At 37.9% G+C, this 20,399-nt stretch overlaps 1 protein-coding gene across 1 annotated transcript in view; it reads left to right on the plus strand.

Moving 5' to 3' along the window:
* The window catches only part of TTN (titin), a 246,511-nt gene that overhangs the window by 167,673 nt on the left and 58,439 nt on the right, over positions 1-20,399 (plus strand). Inside the window, exons 165-198 of the mRNA XM_034065601.1 lie at positions 232-531; positions 637-939; positions 1,037-1,411; positions 1,510-1,812; positions 2,281-2,580; positions 2,674-2,970; positions 3,070-3,354; positions 3,440-3,733; positions 4,121-4,420; positions 4,527-4,835; positions 4,928-5,118; positions 5,599-6,028; positions 6,533-6,841; positions 7,248-7,396; positions 7,485-7,517; positions 7,623-7,752; positions 7,848-8,147; positions 8,235-8,552; positions 8,642-8,938; positions 9,045-9,344; positions 10,035-10,349; positions 10,451-10,599; positions 12,700-12,850; positions 12,943-13,224; positions 13,306-13,608; positions 13,695-13,997; positions 14,114-14,395; positions 14,843-15,142; positions 15,242-15,544; positions 15,650-15,958; positions 16,040-16,321; positions 16,553-16,852; positions 17,007-17,300; positions 17,393-20,359. Of these exons, the coding sequence (XP_033921492.1) occupies positions 232-531; positions 637-939; positions 1,037-1,411; positions 1,510-1,812; positions 2,281-2,580; positions 2,674-2,970; positions 3,070-3,354; positions 3,440-3,733; positions 4,121-4,420; positions 4,527-4,835; positions 4,928-5,118; positions 5,599-6,028; positions 6,533-6,841; positions 7,248-7,396; positions 7,485-7,517; positions 7,623-7,752; positions 7,848-8,147; positions 8,235-8,552; positions 8,642-8,938; positions 9,045-9,344; positions 10,035-10,349; positions 10,451-10,599; positions 12,700-12,850; positions 12,943-13,224; positions 13,306-13,608; positions 13,695-13,997; positions 14,114-14,395; positions 14,843-15,142; positions 15,242-15,544; positions 15,650-15,958; positions 16,040-16,321; positions 16,553-16,852; positions 17,007-17,300; positions 17,393-20,359 (12,063 nt within the window). The remainder of the gene's footprint in view (positions 1-231; positions 532-636; positions 940-1,036; positions 1,412-1,509; positions 1,813-2,280; positions 2,581-2,673; positions 2,971-3,069; positions 3,355-3,439; positions 3,734-4,120; positions 4,421-4,526; positions 4,836-4,927; positions 5,119-5,598; positions 6,029-6,532; positions 6,842-7,247; positions 7,397-7,484; positions 7,518-7,622; positions 7,753-7,847; positions 8,148-8,234; positions 8,553-8,641; positions 8,939-9,044; positions 9,345-10,034; positions 10,350-10,450; positions 10,600-12,699; positions 12,851-12,942; positions 13,225-13,305; positions 13,609-13,694; positions 13,998-14,113; positions 14,396-14,842; positions 15,143-15,241; positions 15,545-15,649; positions 15,959-16,039; positions 16,322-16,552; positions 16,853-17,006; positions 17,301-17,392; positions 20,360-20,399) is intronic.

A 20,399-nucleotide genomic window follows, 5' to 3' on the forward strand; every position in this document is an offset into this window, starting at 1 on the left:
TTAAAGCCAAATTATTATGAATAGTCATCTTATACGTATGAAAATGCCTATAAGAATTCTGAATATTATACACCTTTAGGAGCATAAATTCATATATATATATATATAGTGTGTAGCCAACATTTGTGAGTTTGGTCTTCTTTCTGAGAAGCAAAGAAATGAAGTGCAATTTCATATTTGTAGGAATACAGTTTCCCATCTATTTAGTTTTATTATTCTTATTTAAAACAGGTCCACCTGGACAGTGTAAAGACATTAAGGCAAGCGAAGTAACTAAGAATTCTTGCAAAATATCCTGGGAACCTCCAGACTTTGATGGTGGCACTCCTATTCTACATTATGTTCTGGAGCGCAGAGAAGCTGGTCGTAGAACATATATCCCAGTTATGTCTGGTGAAAATAAGCTTTCATGGCAAGTCAAAGATCTTATCCCAAACAGTGAATATTATTTCCGTGTTAAAGCTGTCAATAAGATTGGAGGAGGTGAATATCTTGAACTAAGAAACCCAATCATTGCAGAAGACCCGAAGCGTAAGATTTTTTTTTTTACTACTAAATTATCACCAAACTGAATTTTAACTAAAATCATTAAACTTTCTTTTCTCATATAATCCCTCTTTTGCTACTCTTCCACAGAGCCTCCAGATCCTCCTGTTGACCTTGAAGTCCATAATCCAACATCAAAATCAGTAACACTTACATGGAAACCACCCCTGTTTGATGGTGGAAGCAAGATTATGGGCTACATAATAGAAAAGCTCGCTAAGGGCAAGGAGAGGTGGGAGAGGTGCAATGACTATCTGGTACCCCTGTTAACTTATCCAGTGAAAGGTCTTGAGGAAGGAAAGGAATATCAGTTTCGTGTTCGTGCTGAGAATGCTGCTGGCATTAGTGAGCCTTCTCGGATTACTCCTTTTGTGAAAGCTGTGGATCCTATTGGTATGAATTGCTCATTTAATTGTTTGTAGTAGTTGCCATACACCCTCAAATATATTGGAATATTCTACTCTTCATTTATTATTCTGTGTTATTACAGAGGCTCCAAAAGTCTTCCTAGCTGCAAACCTACAGTCTGGCCTTGAGGTGAAAAGAGGTGATGAGATCATACTTGAGGCACATATTTCAGGGTCACCTTATCCATCTATCACTTGGCTGAGGAATGATGAAGTTGTCACACCAGAGGAAATCAAAAAGAGAGTACAAACATATACGAGGAAGAAGAAGGATGAAGCTGAAGAAGAGAAACCTTTCCAGCTTTCACTGCCAGAACGTATGAGTATTGACAACCATAAAGAAGGAGAGTCTATACTATCAATTCGTGACTCCATCAGAGCTGACCATGGCACATTTACAATTAAAGTGGAAAATGATCACGGTGTTGCAAAAGCCTCATGTGAAGTCAATGTTTTAGGTATATTATGAATGTCCTTAAAAACACTAAGTTGTTCAGAGTATTGGGTAAGAACTGCACAAGATGATTACTCATAATTTTTATTGCTTTACCAACAGATACCCCTGGGCCTCCAATCAACTTTGTATTTGAAGATGTCAGGAAAAATTCTGTCATTTGCAAGTGGGAGCCTCCCCTTGATGATGGTGGAAGTGAAATCCTAAACTATGTACTGGAAAAGAAAGACAATACCAAAGCTGAAATGGGCTGGGTCACTGTCAGTTCAACACTCAGACATTGCAAATTCCATGTAACAAAACTGATTGAAGGAAAAGAATATCTCTTCCGTGTATTTGCAGAAAATAGAGTTGGATCAGGGCCACCATGTGTTTCAAAACCAATAACAGCAAAAGATCCTTTCTGTAAGTTTTAATTTTGAAATGCAGCCTTTTCAGAAAACCAAGTGTAAAACTACACAGACTCTTAGAATACTCAGCTTCATCTATGTGAATGTTTCCCACAAGAAGTTTGAGCAATATAATTATTATTTATTGCATATTTTAAACCATTGAAATAAAGGGAAATATTGAAAGCAATCTAATTTCAGTGATAAGGGAATAAGAATGGCTATCACTGTTTTAAAACTTCACACTTAAAACCGTGACATTTGAATAGTGACATTCTCTATGTTCAGTAAACTAATATTCTTACTAAAAGAGAGAACCATTGATCACCGATTGCAGTTAGAAATCAAAGTTCCTGAGAAAGAGAGTAGAAGAACTATGAATTACTTTAAATTAGTAATTTCTCATATCTTAGTTCTCTCTTAGCTTTGAGTAAGCTCTGAGAAAGACAAGAATGCTAACAAAATTACAATTCTTTTTTTTCAGCTCCACCAGATCCACCTAATAAGCCTGATGTGGAGGATGTTACCAGCAACAGTATGTTGGTTAAATGGAATGAACCAAAAGACAATGGCAGCCCAATCATAGGATATTGGATTGAAAAACGTGAAATTAATAGTACTCATTGGGCTCGGGTCAACAGGAGCCTTGTGAATGCTCTGGAAATAAAAGTTGACGGACTATTGGAAGGCTTAACCTACATCTTTAGAGTATGTGCTGAAAATGCAGCTGGTCCTGGGAAATTTAGTCCCCCATCAGATCCAAAAACTGCACAGGACCCAATAAGTAAGTATCTTAGCAGAAGCTAATAGCAGACAGGAGACAGAGGAAGATCCCCCTTAAACCTTTAACTTTGATTTGCACCTATTTTTTTTATAGTGCCACCTGGTCCACCGATTCCAAGGGTTGCTGATACAAGCTCAACTTCGATTGAGTTAGAATGGGAGCCTCCTGTGTATAATGGTGGTGGAGATATCACCGGTTACCATGTATATAAACAACTGGTGGGAGTAAACGAGTGGTCACGTTGCACAGAGAAACCCATTAAGGTCCGAGAGTATACTGTTAAAGAAGTCAGAGAAGGTGCAGACTATAAACTCCGTGTTACTGCACTTAATGCAGCTGGTGAAGGACCACCTGGTGAAACCGAGCCCACAACAGTTGCAGAACCTAAAGGTATTGCAATGGTATTAGTTTCAAGAAATATCCAACTGCTTAAAAAGTCTTTTTGAATCTCTCCTTTGAACTAATGAACTGTTTCTCTCTTTTCTGCAGAGCCTCCCACAGTTGAGCTGGATGTTTCTGTCAAAGCAGGCATTCAGGTCATGGCTGGACAAACTATTAAAATTCCTGCTACTGTGACAGGACGCCCTACTCCCACCATTGTATGGGCTGTGGAAGAGGGTGAATTAGACAAAGATCGAGTTGTTATTGAAAATGTTGGCACAAAATCTGAATTAACCATTAAGAATGCATTAAGAAAAGACCATGGAAGATACCTAATTACTGCTACCAATAGCAGTGGCTCCAAATCTGCAGGAACCAGAGTAGAAGTATTTGGTAAGAAAAAAAAAAAAGATTGATTAACTGAGCATTTCATCTGGTGAGACAACGTTTAGGCTTTATCCTGATTTTGTTTTTTCAGATGTTCCTGGGCCAGTCCTTGACCTAAAGCCAGTGGTCACAAACAGAAAGATGTGTTTGCTGAACTGGTCTGATCCTGAAGATGATGGTGGCAGTGATATCACAGGCTTTATTGTTGAGCGGAAGGATGCCAAAATGCATACATGGAGACTAGCTGTAGACACAGAGAGATCTAAATGTGATATAACAGGTCTAGTTGAAGGGCAAGAATATAAATTCCGTGTTAGTGCCAAGAATAAGTTTGGTACTGGTCCACCTGTTGAAATAGGACCTATTCTCGCAGTTGATCCATTAGGTAAGATGACTAATTTTTAAATTTAATTGCTTTAAACAATTTTAATTGTAGGTTAATAAACCAGTATTATTTTGTGGATTCCTTTCTATCTGGAAAATGTATTTACTTTTCTACTAGTTGAAGCATCTGCCTTAGATTACTGACTTCGGTCAGATCCCTGAGTCAGTTCTGTGAAAATACTATGGTTATGTAACAAAATACTAATATCTGCTGAGAGTATTTGTTACCTTTTTATCCACATACATGAGAAACTTTATCCCTAACCATACTCACATACTTTGCATACAAAAGCTATGGCTTTAAAAAGCCAGAGATACCGTATTTGTATGATCAGAAATTCTCTGATTTTTAAATGTTTTTTTCATTATAATTTTTCCATGTTAATAGGTCCTCCAACAGCACCTGAGAGGTTTATGTACACAGAGAGGACAAAGTCAAGCATTACACTTGATTGGAAACCTCCACGTAGTGATGGTGGCAGTCCAATCTTAGGATATATTGTTGAGAAGAGGAGACATGATTCTAAAGACTATGAAAGAGTTAATGCAAGGCTCTGTCCAAAAACATCTCTTCTTGTTGATAAACTTGACGAACTTCATATGTATGAATTCCGTGTCAAAGCTGTCAATGCTATTGGAGAAAGTGAACCATCATTGCCTCTCAATGTAGTTATACAAGATGATGAAGGTACATCTGCTTTAAAGAAATCCATACAGATATCTCCAGAACACTGAAAGCCAATTTCTCTGTTTTGTCTCAATGTTTAATTTGCCATTTTTCTTCTTGTTTTCAGTACCTCCAACTGTTACATTACGCTTGGCTGTGAGAGGAGATACTATCAAAGTGAAGGCAGGAGAACCAGTTAATATTCCTGCTGATGTGACAGGTCTGCCAATGCCAAAGATTGAATGGGACAAGAATGAAGTTTTAATTGACCAAACATCCGATGCACTTAAGATAACCAAGGAAGAAGTATCTAGAAGTGAGGCAAAAACTGAACTTTTCCTGCCTGCAGCAGTGAGGGCTGATAAAGGCACTTACACTGTGAGAGCTTCCAATCGTCTTGGCACTGCATTTCGCAATGTGCATGTTGAAGTGTATGGTAAGGATGAAACATTTTTTTAAAAATGACAGCTAATAGAATTTTTTTACCTTTTTCTTAATGTGATTCTATGCTCTGTTGCTTTCATACAGATCGTCCTTCTCCACCAAGGAATCTTGCTGTTTCTGATATTAAAGCAGAATCATGCTATTTAACATGGGATGCGCCTCTTGATAATGGTGGTAGTGAAATTACCCATTACATTATTGAGAAGCGTGATGCTAGTAGGAAGAAAGCTGAGTGGGAAGAAGTCTCCAAAAGTGTTGTTGACAGAAGATTTGGGGTAATTTATAAAATATCTTTATTACATACTTTAGTATACATAAAAAATAGCAGTAATGAACATCTAATGAAAACTGCTATTTGCTGATACCTGCTCATGCTCCATTTAGATTCCAGAATCATTGGATGAATGTTGCCCGTCTATGTCTGTGTGTTTTCCTCGTCTGACAAAAAAAAAAAAAAAAAAAAGAAAGTTCTCTTTTGCTACTTAATCTCAGATTAATTTGGAAGGCATCTTCCTCTCCATTTTTCAGCATTATTCATAGCTTTACCAACTGCCAAACCAAACCACTTTTAAAGTTTGGTCCCATGCATGTGCAATAATATCCCTAGGGCATTATATACAGCTGTGTAGTACATAAGCATAGGTATGTCACTAAGATTCCAAGACATAATGTAAAGTGAAAACTGCTGCGTAACATCAAATTTATTTAAGTTTATTCTGAAAGTAGCCAAGTATTGATTTAAATCTTACTTTCAGGTATGGAATCTTGCAACAAATGAAAAATATCAATTTAGAGTCCGGGCTGTAAACAAATATGGAATAAGTGATGAATGCCTCTCAGAAAAAGTTGTTATTAAGGATCCCTATGGCCTTCCTGGACCCCCCGGCAAGCCAAAAATTTTAGATCGCACCAGATCATCAATGCTGGTGACTTGGGAGCCTCCTTTGAATGATGGTGGCAGCCCAATAACTGGCTATTGGTTGGAGAAAAGAGAGGTGGGAGGTGTCTACTGGTCACGTGTTAACAGGGCTCCAGTAACAAAGCCATCAGTAAAAGGTCTACAGTACAATGTGCTTCGTTTGGCTGAAGGTGTTGAATACCAGTTTAGAGTTATGGCTGAAAATCTTGCTGGAATTGGTCCTCCCAGTGAACCATCTGATCCTGCCTTAGCAGCAGATCCCATATGTAAGTATATAATTTGTGTGACTGTTTTAAAAGACTATATCACACCAGAACCAAAATGTGCTGCTATAATTTGTATGGAATTTAATGCAATTAATCCAATGCTTTGCTTTCATTAAGCCAAAAAGAATGTATTGACTCAAAAAGCAGTTTTCTGATTTGCTGTTTGTCAGCCTTTTGAAAATAATTATCTTTATTTTTTTACCTCTTTTAAGAACCTTAAATGGTGATTACACCAGTGCGAACACTACCAAATGAACCTGAGTTCAGAATCAGATTTTTATATTATTGTTTTTCTTTATTCTTGAAGAGTTCAGTTTTCATGCCTTGTTACCTTAAGTATCCCTTAATAATGTATTATATGTAATTAGTGTGCGTGTTCTATGATTATACACTATGCATGGCGAAAGAAAGTGAAAATACTTGCATTCTTCTAGAAAATATTCAGAAAAAAATGTATGCAGACCCTAACTCTCAGATAATATTTACTTGCTCTTGTTTTACAAGTTGTTCCTGGTCCACCATCTTGCCCAGAGGTCAAAGATAAAACCAAATCATCTGTAGCTCTTGCATGGAAGCCTCCACAAAAGGATGGTGGCAGTCCTATAAAAGGATATATTGTTGAAATGCAAGATGAAGGTAGTTCTGACTGGAAGAAGGTGAATGAAGGAGACAAACTCTTTCCTACTTGTGAATGTGTTATTCCCAACTTGAAAGAGCTCAGAAAATATCGATTTAGGGTGAAAGCTGTAAATGCTGCTGGAGAATCAGAACCAAGTCCTGCAACATCAGAAATACCTGTCCAAGATATTCTAGGTATGTGTTCTTGGAATTAATTTAGGTATTTACACTTAAATGCCACCTACTGCTGTGAATGTCCAAGCAGGTTACCAACCAAGCTAGTCAAAACAGAGCAATTATGCAAAAAATATAACAAAAGATTGACAAACATTTTTGAAAGTGTCATGATGACAATTACCAGGGCAGGATCCATTAGAAAACTGATGAGCACCTCAGTCATACTGAGGAAATAATGTGTATTTTATGAAGAAATGACTACAAAAAATTTTTCTATTCATCCATTTCCCAGATACCTTTTCACACACACAACCTTTCCTTCATAGTCCTGTATTCTGCATGTTTCTGTACGGTTTTATTTCAGTGCTGGCAAAAACTTAATTTCAGTACCTCTTGAAATTTATATATTTAAACATTTTTGCAGAGGAACCAGAAATCTTCCTTGATATTGGAGCACAGGATTTTCTCTCTTGTCGTGCTGGCACAACAATTAAAATCCCAGCTGTTATCAAGGGTCGTCCAGTTCCAAAAACATTCTGGGAGTTTGAAGGAAAAGCAAAGACAACAGCAAAGGTTAGTAAAAGAAAAATCTTTCTACATGTGTTTCCAGACATTTAAACTTGCCACCTTTCATATTTACATAATTTTGTTTTCTTTATAGGAGGGTGGTCATAATATACCTGAAGAAGCTCAGGTAAAGCAAATATTTTTTGTAACATTGTTGTATTTTGTAACATAGTGTTGCATTTTTCAAACAGAAGTATTCAAAGTGGATCTGTTCTCTTTCTGTAATGCACAGGTGGAAGCAACTGAAACACATTCAGCGATTATCATCCCTGAGTGCAACAGAAGTCATTCTGGACGATACAGCATCACAGCAAAGAACAAAGCAGGACAAAAAACTGTGCATGTCAGAGTCAATGTGCTTGGTATGTCTTACAGACATTGAAATATTTGGATACTAGATTTTAGTCTTTATTTTTCTATGTACTTAAGTAAAATTGTTGGGCTTTTGTCTTAACAGATGTCCCAGGTCCACCAAAAGACCTAAAAGTAAGTGATATCACAAGAGGTAGTTGTAAACTTTCATGGAAGATGCCAGATGATGATGGTGGAGATAGAATCAGAGGCTACGTTATAGAAAAAAGAACTATCGATGGGAAGGCCTGGACTAAAGTCAATGCAAATTGTGGAAGTACTTCCTTTGTTGTACCTGATCTCATATCTGGCCAAGAGTATTTCTTCCGGGTACGTGCAGAAAACCGTTTTGGTGTTGGCCCTCCTGCAGAAACCATTCAACGGACCACAGCCAGGGATCCAATCCGTAAGTAAAATCAAAGTCAAACAAATTATTTAAAGTCAGATGGCACTATATGGTGGATTTATTCACATTTCTGTTTTGTTTGTGAAGATCCTCCTGATCCACCTATTAAACTAAAGATTGGCCTTGTAACTAAGAACACAGTGAGTTTGACATGGAAACCACCAAAGAATGATGGTGGGGCTCCTGTTACACATTATAATGTTGAATGTCTCCGCTGGGATCGTACGGGAGAAGTGAAGGAGACTTGGAAGCAATGCAACAGACGTGACGTGGAAGAAACGAAGTTTACTGTTGAGGACCTTGTCGAAGGTGGAGAATACGAATTCAGAGTCAAAGCTGTAAATATAGCAGGTCCTAGTAGGCCTTCAGCCACTGTTGGCCCACTTGTTGTCAAAGACCAGACATGTAAGTACTAACTGATACCAGCAAATACAAATTCCATTTTAAAATTAAGAAGTATTTTTGTATGTTAATTTTTTCAATATTTTCTGTAGGCCCACCATCTATTGAACTCAAAGAATTCATGGAGGTTGAAGAAGGAACAGATGTCAACATTGTGGCCAAGATAAAGGGTGTACCCTTTCCCACATTAACATGGCTAAAAGCTTCTCCAAAGAAACCAGATGACAAAACACCAGTGATGTACGATCAACATGTCAACAAGATTGTTGGTGAAGATAGCTGCACTTTATTAATTCAACAATCTCGGAGAAATGATACAGGCTTATATACTATAACAGCTGCAAATAATCTGGGAACTGCTTCAAAGGAGATGAGACTAAACGTTCTTGGTAGGTATCAAGAACTCTTATGCACTGCATCTATTTAGACCATTCATGTGTTACTTAATTTTAATAGTATTTTAATTTATTCTTCTTTATAAATTGTGTCCTTTAGGCCGTCCTGGACCTCCAGTAGGACCTATTAAATTTGAATCCATTTTGGCTGATAAAATGACAATATCATGGCTTCCTCCATTGGATGATGGTGGTTCTAAGATTACAAACTATGTTATAGAGAAAAAAGAAGCAAATAGGAAGACATGGGTACCTGTTACTAATGAGCCTAAGGAATGCTTATTCACTGTTCCCAAGTTGATGGAAGGCCATGAATATGTGTTCCGTATTATGGCACAAAACAAATATGGTATTGGAGAACCTTTGGATAGTGAACCAGAAACAGCACGAAACCTTTTCAGTAAGTACAAATATGCTTCCAAATTATGTCAGTTGTTTTAGTATGCTGGTATGTGTACAGCATCTGTTAAATACCACTACTACTTTTCTCTCTTCATATAAATAGGTTTTCTAGACTAGCTTGAAGAGTTTTAGCATTAGTAATTAGTTGTTAAAGGTACGTGTAGTACTTAAAACAATTTTTCCCTCAGTGTTATATATTAAAATGCAAACTCAAGCTTTTTTAAGGTTTTAATGTATGAATAAGGATTTATCTGATAAGATTCAGGTCATTCTGTTTTGTTTGAGACATTTTTTACATGATAGATCAGGAAAGGTCAATTTCCTGACTTCAGTTTTGAAAGATAAATTAGGCAGAATAGCTCTGATGTAGAAGAAATACTAGGCTTTCATTAGAAAATCATTCTTAAAACATCCAAGGTTAGACTGTGCAGTGAAATTAGATAGATCCAGTAAGGCAAAATAAACAATTTTTTTACAATTGTAATTTGAAGGGAAGATATTCTATGTTTCACAGAAGTATATGTACCTGAACAGGGATGGGAAGGTGAGAGGGCAGGTGTCTCATGTAGATAGGTAACTACATAATGCAGCTGTGACCATGTGAGTGCATAGCTCTTCTTTGCATTCTAGCTATCTCTATGTTTCTTTAGTGTATTTTTACAAGCTATGTGTCATTTTTTTCACCCAGCTGTTCCTGGACCTTGTGACAAGCCAACAGTTAGCAGTATAACACGTGACTCAATGACTGTAAACTGGGAAGAACCAGAACATGATGGTGGCTCTCCTATTACTGGTTACTGGTTGGAGCGCAAGGAGACTAGTGGAAAGAGATGGACCAGGGTTAATCGTGATCCTATCAAACCTATGACACTAGGAGTTTCATACAAAGTTACAGGTCTTATTGAAGGCTCAGAATATCAGTTCCGTGTTTCAGCTATCAATGCAGCTGGTGTTGGCCCACCAAGCATGCCATCTGATCCAGCAGTTGCTAGAGATCCTATTGGTAAGTATTCTAGATTCCTATTTTTGAATGTGAAAATATTCAGATAAGAGCACAGAACATATTGTTATGCTGTAATGATGATGTACGTTGATATTTTTCAGCCCCACCTGGCCCTCCTATTCCAAAAGTTACTGATTGGACAAAGTCTTCTGTGGACTTGGAATGGTCTCCACCACTAAAGGATGGTGGTTCCAGGGTCACTGGCTACATTGTTGAGTATAAAGAGGAAGGAAAGGAAGAATGGGAACGGGTAGGTAGAAAAATATTGCGATATCTGCATTTATTTTCTCTGTGTGTCTATCAAAATACATCTCTCAAAGATATATTTTTATATATTTTCACTATGCAAGTTATTTTCTAAAAGTTCATGTTTTTGCACCATAATTATCTTCATATGCTTAAAACATAAGACCAACTGTAAGAGTCAGTAATTCTCCCTCCACAACATCAAGTTAATTTTGCAGTTTCCTAAACTGAAAAAGAAAAAAAAAAATCTGTGTAAAGATGTGAGAACAGATGTAGGTAATTGTGATAGAAGAATAGAAGACAAGACCAAGTCAGAACTGGCACAAAAGTAAGTCTCACTGGTATCAGACTGTACCAAATCATTTGCAATTACTATGTCCCTATATTTTCAGTGAATGTAGAATCATGGAATGTTTGGGTTAGAAGGTACCTTAAAGATCATCTAGTAACAACTCCCCCACCATGGTCAGGAACTGATTTTTTTTTTAATAGTTCAGCACTGAAATATTTTTTCAATAATGCACTACTGATTTCTTTTTTTTTAATAATCATAGAATCACAGAATGGTTAGGTTGGAAGGGACATTAAAGATCATCTAGTTCCAAACTCACTGCCACAGACAGGGACACCTCCCACTAGACCAGGTAGCTCAAAACCCTATCCAACTGGGCCTTAAGCACAGCCAGTTTTAACAACTTCTCTGGGAAACCTGTTCCAGTGCCTCACTACCATCATAGTTGAGAATTTTTCCTTAATGTCTAATCTAAATCTATCATCTTTCAGTTTAAAGGCATTATCCCTTGTCCTATCACTACATGCCATTGTAAAATGTCCCTCTTCAGATTTCTTGTAGGACTCCTTTAGGTATTGTATGGCTATTTTAAGGTCTCCTTGGAGCCTTCTCTTCTCCAGGCTGAACAAGCTCAACTCTCGGCCTGTCTTCATAGGAGAGGTACTCCAGTCCTCTGATCATCTTCATGGTCCTCCTCTGGACTCATTTGAGCAGGTCCACATTCCCCTGGTGTTGGGGACCCCAGAGCTGAACATAGTACTGCAGGTGGGGTCTCACCAGAGCAAAGGGGGAGAATTCTCTCCCTTGACCTGCTGGCCATACTCCTTTTCATGCAGCCCAGCCTACAGTTGGCTTTATGGGCTGCCAAACCATGATGACCAGCATGGTCATCATGCTGGCTCATGATGACCTCGTTAGTCAACACCCTCAAGTCCTCCTGAGGGATGCTCTCAATCTATCTGCCACCCACTCTGTAGTTGTGCTTGGGATTGCTCCAACCCAGGTGTAGGACCTTGCACTTGGCCTTGTTGAACTTCATGAGGTTTGCGCTGGCCCACCTCTCAAGCCCACCTGAGCTTGGAGGATGTGATCCTTGAATATGATGCAGCTTTCCTCGGCTCCTCTTCCCTCCAGGGTTTTATCCCATGGAAGTCCACCAAGCAGAACCCTAAAGAGGCCAAAGTCCACTCTCCTGAAGTCCATCTTACTGTGCACCATCCTTGCCACCCTAAAAATCTCAAACTGTATGGTCACTGCAGCCAAGGCTTCAGCTTCACATTCCCCTCCAGCAAAGCCCCCCTCCTTGTTGATTCCTCTGTATTACTTAAAAATTTAACTGATTTATACATTGGCTACTACTGATTTATACATTGGCTACTTTTTGTATTTCCATAAACATTTGGGTGTGTCTTAAGTAATACCTAAATTTGCTGCACTATTTCCAGGTAAACAGGCTTCATATTGGGTTTTAAAGGATCAAAGAATTTTATTTTTTTTCCACTGCCATCTACATGAGTTTATTTGTCCAAAATTACATGTAATTATTCTGAGTCCATAGACCATTGTAAGTACTATAACATCCTTGTCTGATAGAATTATAAGGAAGGTGGATCTTCAAATTAGCTTGTATGCCTATGTCCTGCATTTCTGTACACAAATTCTTAAGAATTCTATGTGAGCTAGATCCATATATGCTTAAGACTGTCTTGTGCTTGTAAATCTGAAACAACTTCTGGTCTAAGATTTGCTTCAAACATCACAAAGAAATTGATGATACCTTGATGTTAGCTGATGTTATAATATTTTTTCCAGGTAAAAGATAAAGAAATTAGAGGAACAAAGTTTGTTGTGGCGGGATTAAAAGAAGGATGTTTTTACAAATTTAGAGTTAGAGCAGTGAATGCTGCTGGCATCGGTGAGCCTGGAGAAGTTACAGACATTATCGAAATGAAGGACAGAATTGGTATTTATCGTTTATATTTACATTTTCAGTACCTTTACGTGAAAGTGAGAAAAAAAAGTTCATTAAAATTTTTTTTTGTTCACCTCCAACAGTGGCTCCTGATATTAATTTGGATGCAAGTGTCAGGGACAGAATTGTTGTTCATGCTGGAGGAGTAATTCGAATCATAGCATATGTCTCAGGAAAACCAGCTCCAACAGTGACGTGGAGTAGGGATGACCAAGCTTTACCAGAAGAAGCCAAAATTGAAGAAACAGCTATTAGTTCTTCTTTGGTTATCAAGAATTGCAAGAGAAGCCATCAGGGTCTATACACTTTACTTGCTAAAAATGCTGGTGGTGAGCGGAAGAAGAATATTATTGTTGATGTGCTAGGTAAATAGCAACTTCATCCTTGTGAGCAAGTAAAATTTCATAATGTTCAGCACCTGTGCTTAAATACTTCTTTACTTTCAGATGTGCCAGGCCCAGTTGGAATGCCATTCCTTACTGAGAACCTGACCAATGACTCTTGCAAATTGACATGGTTTACACCAGAAGATGATGGTGGTTCTCCTATTACCAACTATATCATTGAAAAACGTGAATCTGACCATAGAGCTTGGACTCCAGTAAGCTACACAGTTACAAGACAAAATGCTACTGTTCAGGGACTCATTGAAGGGAAAGCTTACTTTTTCCGAATTGCAGCTGAGAATATAATTGGCATGGGTCCATTCACAGAGACTACCAAAGAAATTGTTATTAGATCTCCTATAAGTAAGTATATTTTCAGATTTGGATTACTGTCATATGAAATGGATATGCAGAAAAATGTATTTACTGTATTTTCCTGTTGTCCACAGCTGTTCCTGACCGTCCAGAAGACCTGGAAGTAAAAGCAGTTACCAAGAACTCTGTTACATTAACTTGGAATCCTCCAAAATATGATGGAGGCTCAGAAATCACCATGTATGTTCTAGAGAGCCGTCTCATTGGAAAAGAGAAATTCCACAAAGTTACAAAGGAGAAAATGCTTGATAGGAAATACACTGTAGAAGGCTTGAAAGAGGGTGACACCTATGAGTATCGTGTGAGTGCTTGCAATATTGTGGGGCAAGGCAAACCATCATTTTGCACAAAACCAATCACCTGCAAGGATGAAATTGGTATGTATCATTGTCACATTTCTTTTTAAAACAGTGATTACCTTTACTGATTGCTTACTTTTTCTTACTAATATTGCTGACATTTATGGACATTGTGTTCTAATATCATCTTTCAGCTCCTCCATCACTTGACCTTGACTTCAGAGACAAGCTTATTGTTAGGGTTGGTGAAGCTTTCAGCCTGACTGGACGTTACTCAGGCAAGCCCACACCAAAGGTTACTTGGCTAAAGGATGATATTGTTGTAAAAGAAGATGACCGTACAAAGATCAAGACAACTCCTACAACTCTTTGCCTGGGGATTGTAAAATCTGTCCGTGAAGACTCAGGCAAATATTGTGTTACTGTGGAAAACAGCACAGGATCAAGAAAAGGATTTTGTCAAGTTAATGTTGTTGGTAGGTTTTACTGAACAACGGTATTGTCCATTATTTGTAGTAGTGATTAGAATTCATTGAACTATATAAAATGTGGATATTAAAATCTGTTCTTTATTACAATAATATTATTTACTACATTCTCATTTATACTGAAATACTATTTATTAATTTAGAGTACATAGTTAACTCTGGATTAAGTTATTCAGCATGAACAGTTTAATGTCTTTACAAGCATTTAGAGAATGTCAACAATGTAGAAAATGTGAATCACCAAATACTTTATAAGCATTAAGGAATTAAGTCCAGTAAGTCAAACATGTATTAAAGAGGTGTTGATTCCTTATTGAAACTGTGATGCCATGTTTCTACTTTCATAATATATTTACTGTATCAACACTGTTTAATCTATGTCTTATGTGAAGTTCATAAAATAGCATGAGTATGCTTTATGTTTTTCTCAAACAGATCGCCCATCACCTCCAGTAGGCCCAGTTATATTCGATGAAGTTCATAAAGATCACATGATAGTTTCCTGGAAACCTCCATTAGATGATGGAGGCAGTGAAATTACAAATTACATTATTGAGAAGAAGGATACACACAGAGATTTGTGGATGCCAGTTACATCAGCCACAGTAAAGACCACATGCAAAATTCCTAAACTGCTTGAAGGAAGAGAATATCAAATTCGAATTTATGCTGAAAATCTGTACGGCATAAGTGATCCTCTCATCTCTGATGAGATGAAAGCCAAGGACCGTTTCCGTATGTTATTCATTTGCAATCTTACTTTGATACTTTAATCTTTACACTTTTTGTAGAGCTCATAAAATATTTTCTTTTTCCTTTTTTTTTTTTCTCCAGGTGTTCCTGATGCACCTGAGCAACCAATCATTAAGGATGTTACCAAAGACTCTGCAGTAGTGGTTTGGAATAAACCATATGATGGAGGCAAACCAATAACAAACTATATTGTAGAAAAGAAGGAAACAATGGCTCCAAGATGGGTCAGAGTTACCAAAGACACGATTTTCCCTGGTACTCAGTTCAAAGTACCTGACCTCCTTGAAGGCTGTCAATATGAATTCCGTGTTTCAGCAGAAAACGAAATCGGTGTTGGTGATCCTAGTCCACCATCAAAGCCAATTTTTGCTAGAGATCCAATCGGTAAAGTATTACACATAATTTCTCATTGAAATTTTAATGCACTCTTCAGCTAGAAAATAATTTTAAGTTTATTTCTTTTCCTTATTTTTTTTGTTTTTGAAACAGCAAAACCAAGTCCACCCATTAATCCAGAAGCAGTAGATAAAACTAAAAATTCAGTTGATTTATCTTGGCAACCACCACGTCATGATGGTAATGGCAAGATAATTGGCTACCTTGTTGAATATCAGAAGGTTGGAGATGAAGAATGGAAAAAGGCTAATCTTGCAGCAGATTCTTGTCCTGAAACAAAATACAAAGTCACTGGCCTTACTGAGGGTTTGACCTATAAATTCAGGGTCAAGGCAGTCAATGCAGCAGGTGAATCTGAACCAGCCTATGTTCCTGATCCAGTAGAAGTAAAGGACAGACTTGGTGAGTTTAATAAATTCAGACAAGTTTACCTAAGAAGAGATTTTTTCTTCATTTTCTAAAAGCATATAATTTTGATTCCAGAACCTCCTGAGCTGATACTTGATGCTAACATGGCCCGAGAACAGCATGTAAAAGCTGGAGATACCCTGAGACTTAGTGCTGTTATTAAAGGCGTTCCATTCCCAAAAGTTACGTGGAAGAAAGAAGATCATGAGGTCTCACCCAAAGCTGACATTGAGGTTACAGGAGTTGGCAGTAAGCTTGAAATTCGTAACACTGTCCATGAAGATGGTGGAATTTACTCCCTGACAGTTGAAAATCCAGCTGGTTCAAAGACTGTTTCAGTAAAAGTTGTGGTCTTAGGTAATCTTTTTGATATTCCTTTTATAATGCATGTTTTCATTCTATAATTAGAGATTAAGAAATAAATTAATTTCTGTAAAATATCAATAAACTGAGTTAAAAAAATACACAGTAGAAAAAGGACTAAAAATTGCATGATCTATATTCATTTCTCTTAACCATCTACTAAGTTTGATAAAAAAATGTTTTGGTTATCAAATAAATAATGAATTAAATTTTTGACAATATTAGATAAGCCTGGACCACCTAGAAATCTGCAAGTCAGTGAAGTTAGAAGCGATTCTTGCTATCTCACATGGATGGAACCAGAAGATGATGGTGGCTCTGTCATTACCAACTATGTGGTGGAAAGAAAAGATGTAGCTTCTGCACAGTGGGTAGCCATCTCATCATCCTCCAAGAAACGTAGTCACTTGGCTAAATATCTGATGGAAGGTACTCAGTATGTCTTCCGAGTTGCAGCTGAGAATCAGTATGGTAGAGGTCCATACGTGGAAACGCTCAAGCCTATTAAAGCTATAGATCCACTCCGTAAGTGTTCTTCAGTTATATGATTTGTTTTGTTCATATTGTTCTCGGTAATTTTTGAGATTATCTTGTTAGTACTAATGTGAATGTAGCACACTGCTACCATAGAGGTAGCACACTGCTACCATCCTAGTAATTCTTTTTTTCCATTTAAAAGATCCTCCAGGGCCACCAAAGAATCTGCATCATGTAGATGTTGACAAGACTGAAGTTTCCCTTGCTTGGAATAAACCAGATCGTGATGGTGGTGCTGAGATAACTGGATATTTAGTGGAATACCAAGAAGATGGTGCAGATGAGTGGACAAAGTTCCAGACAGTCCCTATGCTAGACTGTGTTGTTACAGGCCTGCAAAAAGGAAAAATATACAAATTCCGTGTGAAAGCTCAGAATATCGTTGGTCTTAGCCTTCCAGATACAACTATACCAATAGAGTGTCAAGAAAAATTGGGTAATTTTTAGTTTTGCATGTTGTTTCACTGATTATTTCTCTCTTTAAACATTTCCCCTGAAAAGGTAATTTTTATTTTTCTCTAATTTCAGTGCCTCCATCTGTGGACCTAGATGTGAAATTGATTGAAGGTCTTGTTGTTAAAGCTGGCACCACAGTAAGACTTCCTGCAATTATGAGAGGTGTGCCAGTTCCCACTGCAAAATGGGCTACTGATGGCATTGAAATTAAATCAGATGGTAGATACAAGATTGAGACTGACAATTATTCGACTGTACTTACCATCAAAGACTGTATAAGGAAAGATACAGGAGAATATCTGCTCACAGTATCTAATGCAGCTGGCAGCAAAACTGTTGCACTACATCTTACAGTTTTGGATGTTCCTGGCCCACCAACTGGTCCTGTTAATATTCTTGAAGTAACACCAGAACATATGGTTATTTCTTGGCGCCCTCCTAAAGATGATGGTGGGAGTCCTATAATAAATTATATTGTTGAGAAGCGTCAATCAAAGAAAGAAACTTGGGGAGTGGTTAGCTCTGGAACAAGTCACACAAAAATTAAGATTCCACGACTGCAGAAAGGCTGTGAATATATTTTCCGTGTCCGGGCAGAAAATAAGATAGGAATTGGTGCACCCCTTGATTCAGAACCAACAGTTGCTAAACATATGTTTGATCCACCATCCCCACCTGGTAAACCAACTGTTTATGATATTACAGAAAATGCTGCAACAGTGTCTTGGACCCTACCAAAATCTGATGGTGGAACTCCAATAACTGGTTATATACTTGAACGTCGGGAAGCGTCTGGGAAATGGGTGCGTGTCAATAAGGCACCAATACTTGATATGAAATACAGAGTCACTGGTCTTTTTGAAGGCAACACGTATGAATTCAGAGTTTTTGCAGAAAACATGGTGGGCTTAAGCAAACCATCTCCAAGCTCTGATCCAATAAAAGCCTCACGTCCTATCACTCCTCCTGGACCACCTATTAATCCAAAACTAAAAGACAAAACCAAAGAAACAGCTGATCTTGTGTGGACAAAGCCCCTCAAAGATGGTGGCAGCCCAATCCTGGGATACATTGTGGAATGTCAGAAAACTGGAACTACGCAGTGGAATAGGATTAACAAAGATGACCTCATTAGACAATGTGCTTTCAGAGTACCTGGGTTAATAGAAGGAAATGAATATAAATTCCGAATAAAAGCTGTTAACATTGTGGGAGAGGGAGAACCAAGAGAACTGGCAGAAACTGTACTTGCAAAGGATATTCTTTCTCCTCCAGAAGTAAGCCTAGATGTGACCTGTCGAGATATAATTACTGTCCGAGTAGGCCAAACAATCCGTATTACTGGTAAAGTAAAAGGCAGGCCAGATCCTGACATAACATGGTCTAAAGATGGCAAAATATTAGTCCAAGAAAAACTTGTTGAAATAGTCCAAGATCTACCTAATGTTGAACTGCAAGTGAAAGAAGCCAAAAGATCTGATCATGGCAAATATATAATAGCAGCTAAGAACAGCTGTGGACATGCTCAAGCTTTTGCTGTTGTTAATGTACTTGACAGACCTGGACCATGTCAGAACCTGAAAATAAGCTATGTCACTAAAGATTCTTGTATGATCTCTTGGGAGAGTCCAGTGGATAATGGTGGCTCTGAAATTACAAACTACATAGTAGAGAGCCGTCAACCAAACCAGAGGGGGTGGTCAATTGTCTCCTCTGATATCACTAAGCGATTAATAAAGGCAAACCTGATAGAGAACCGTGAATACTTCTTCAGGGTTTGTGCAGAAAACAAAATAGGTCCAGGTCCTTGCATTGAGACCAAGACTCCTATCCTTGCCATCAATCCTATTGACAAGCCTGGAGAACCGGAAAATCTTCACATTGCAGAGAAAGGAAAGACATTTGTATATCTGAAATGGAGAAGGCCAGATTATGATGGTGGAAGTCCCAATTTAAGTTATCATGTTGAGAGAAAACTGAAAGATTCAGATGAATGGGAAAGGGTTCACAAAGGCAGCATTAAGGAAACACACTACATGGTAGATAAATGTATTGAAAATAAGATTTACGAATTCAGAGTTCAAACCAAGAATGAGGCAGGTGAAAGTAACTGGGTAAAAACAGGTGAAGTTACTGTGAAGGAAGATCTGCAAAAACCAGTTCTAGACTTAAAGTTAAGTGGTGTGCTAACTGTAAAAGCAGGTGACACAATTAGAATTGAAGCTGGAGTCAGAGGAAAACCACAGCCTGAAGTTGTATGGACAAAAGACAAAGATGCCACAGATCTAACTAGATCTCCAAGAGTCAGCATTGAAACAACTTCTGACACATCTAAGTTTGTTCTCACAAAATCAAGACGTAGTGATGGTGGGAAATACGTGATCACTGCAACTAACACAGCTGGTAGTTTTGTAGCATATGCTACGGTTATTGTCTTGGATAAACCAGGTCCTGTAAGAAACTTGAAAGTCACTGACATTTCAAGTGATAGATGTACTGTTTCTTGGGACCCTCCAGAAGATGATGGTGGTTGTGAAATACAGAACTACATCCTGGAAAAATGTGAAAGCAAGCGTATGGTTTGGTCTACATACTCTTCCTCTGTTTTAACAAACTATGCAAATGTGACACGCCTTATTGAAGGTAATGAATATATATTTAGAGTTCGTGCAGAGAATAAAATGGGCACTGGTCCACCAACAGAAACGCACCCAATTATTGCAAAAACAAAATATGATAGACCTGGACGCCCTGACCCTCCAGACGTCACAAGAGTTAGCAAAGAAGAGATGACTGTAGTTTGGAATCCACCAGAATATGATGGTGGGAAATCCATTACAGGATACATTTTAGAGAAGAAAGAGAAACGATCACTGAGATGGGTTCCTGTTACTAAGACTGCAATCCCAGAGAGACGCAAGAAGGTTACTAATCTCATCCCTGGTCATGAGTATCAATTCCGTGTCAGTGCTGAAAATGAAATTGGACTTGGAGAACCAAGTTTGCCATCAAGACCTGTAGTAGCAAAAGACCCAATAGGTATCATACTATTGTATTCTACTGTATTTTGTTTTAATGT

The sequence above is a fragment of the Melopsittacus undulatus genome, chromosome 8, assembly GCF_012275295.1.
Source record: "Melopsittacus undulatus isolate bMelUnd1 chromosome 8, bMelUnd1.mat.Z, whole genome shotgun sequence".
Classification (NCBI taxonomy): domain Eukaryota; kingdom Metazoa; phylum Chordata; class Aves; order Psittaciformes; family Psittaculidae; genus Melopsittacus; species Melopsittacus undulatus.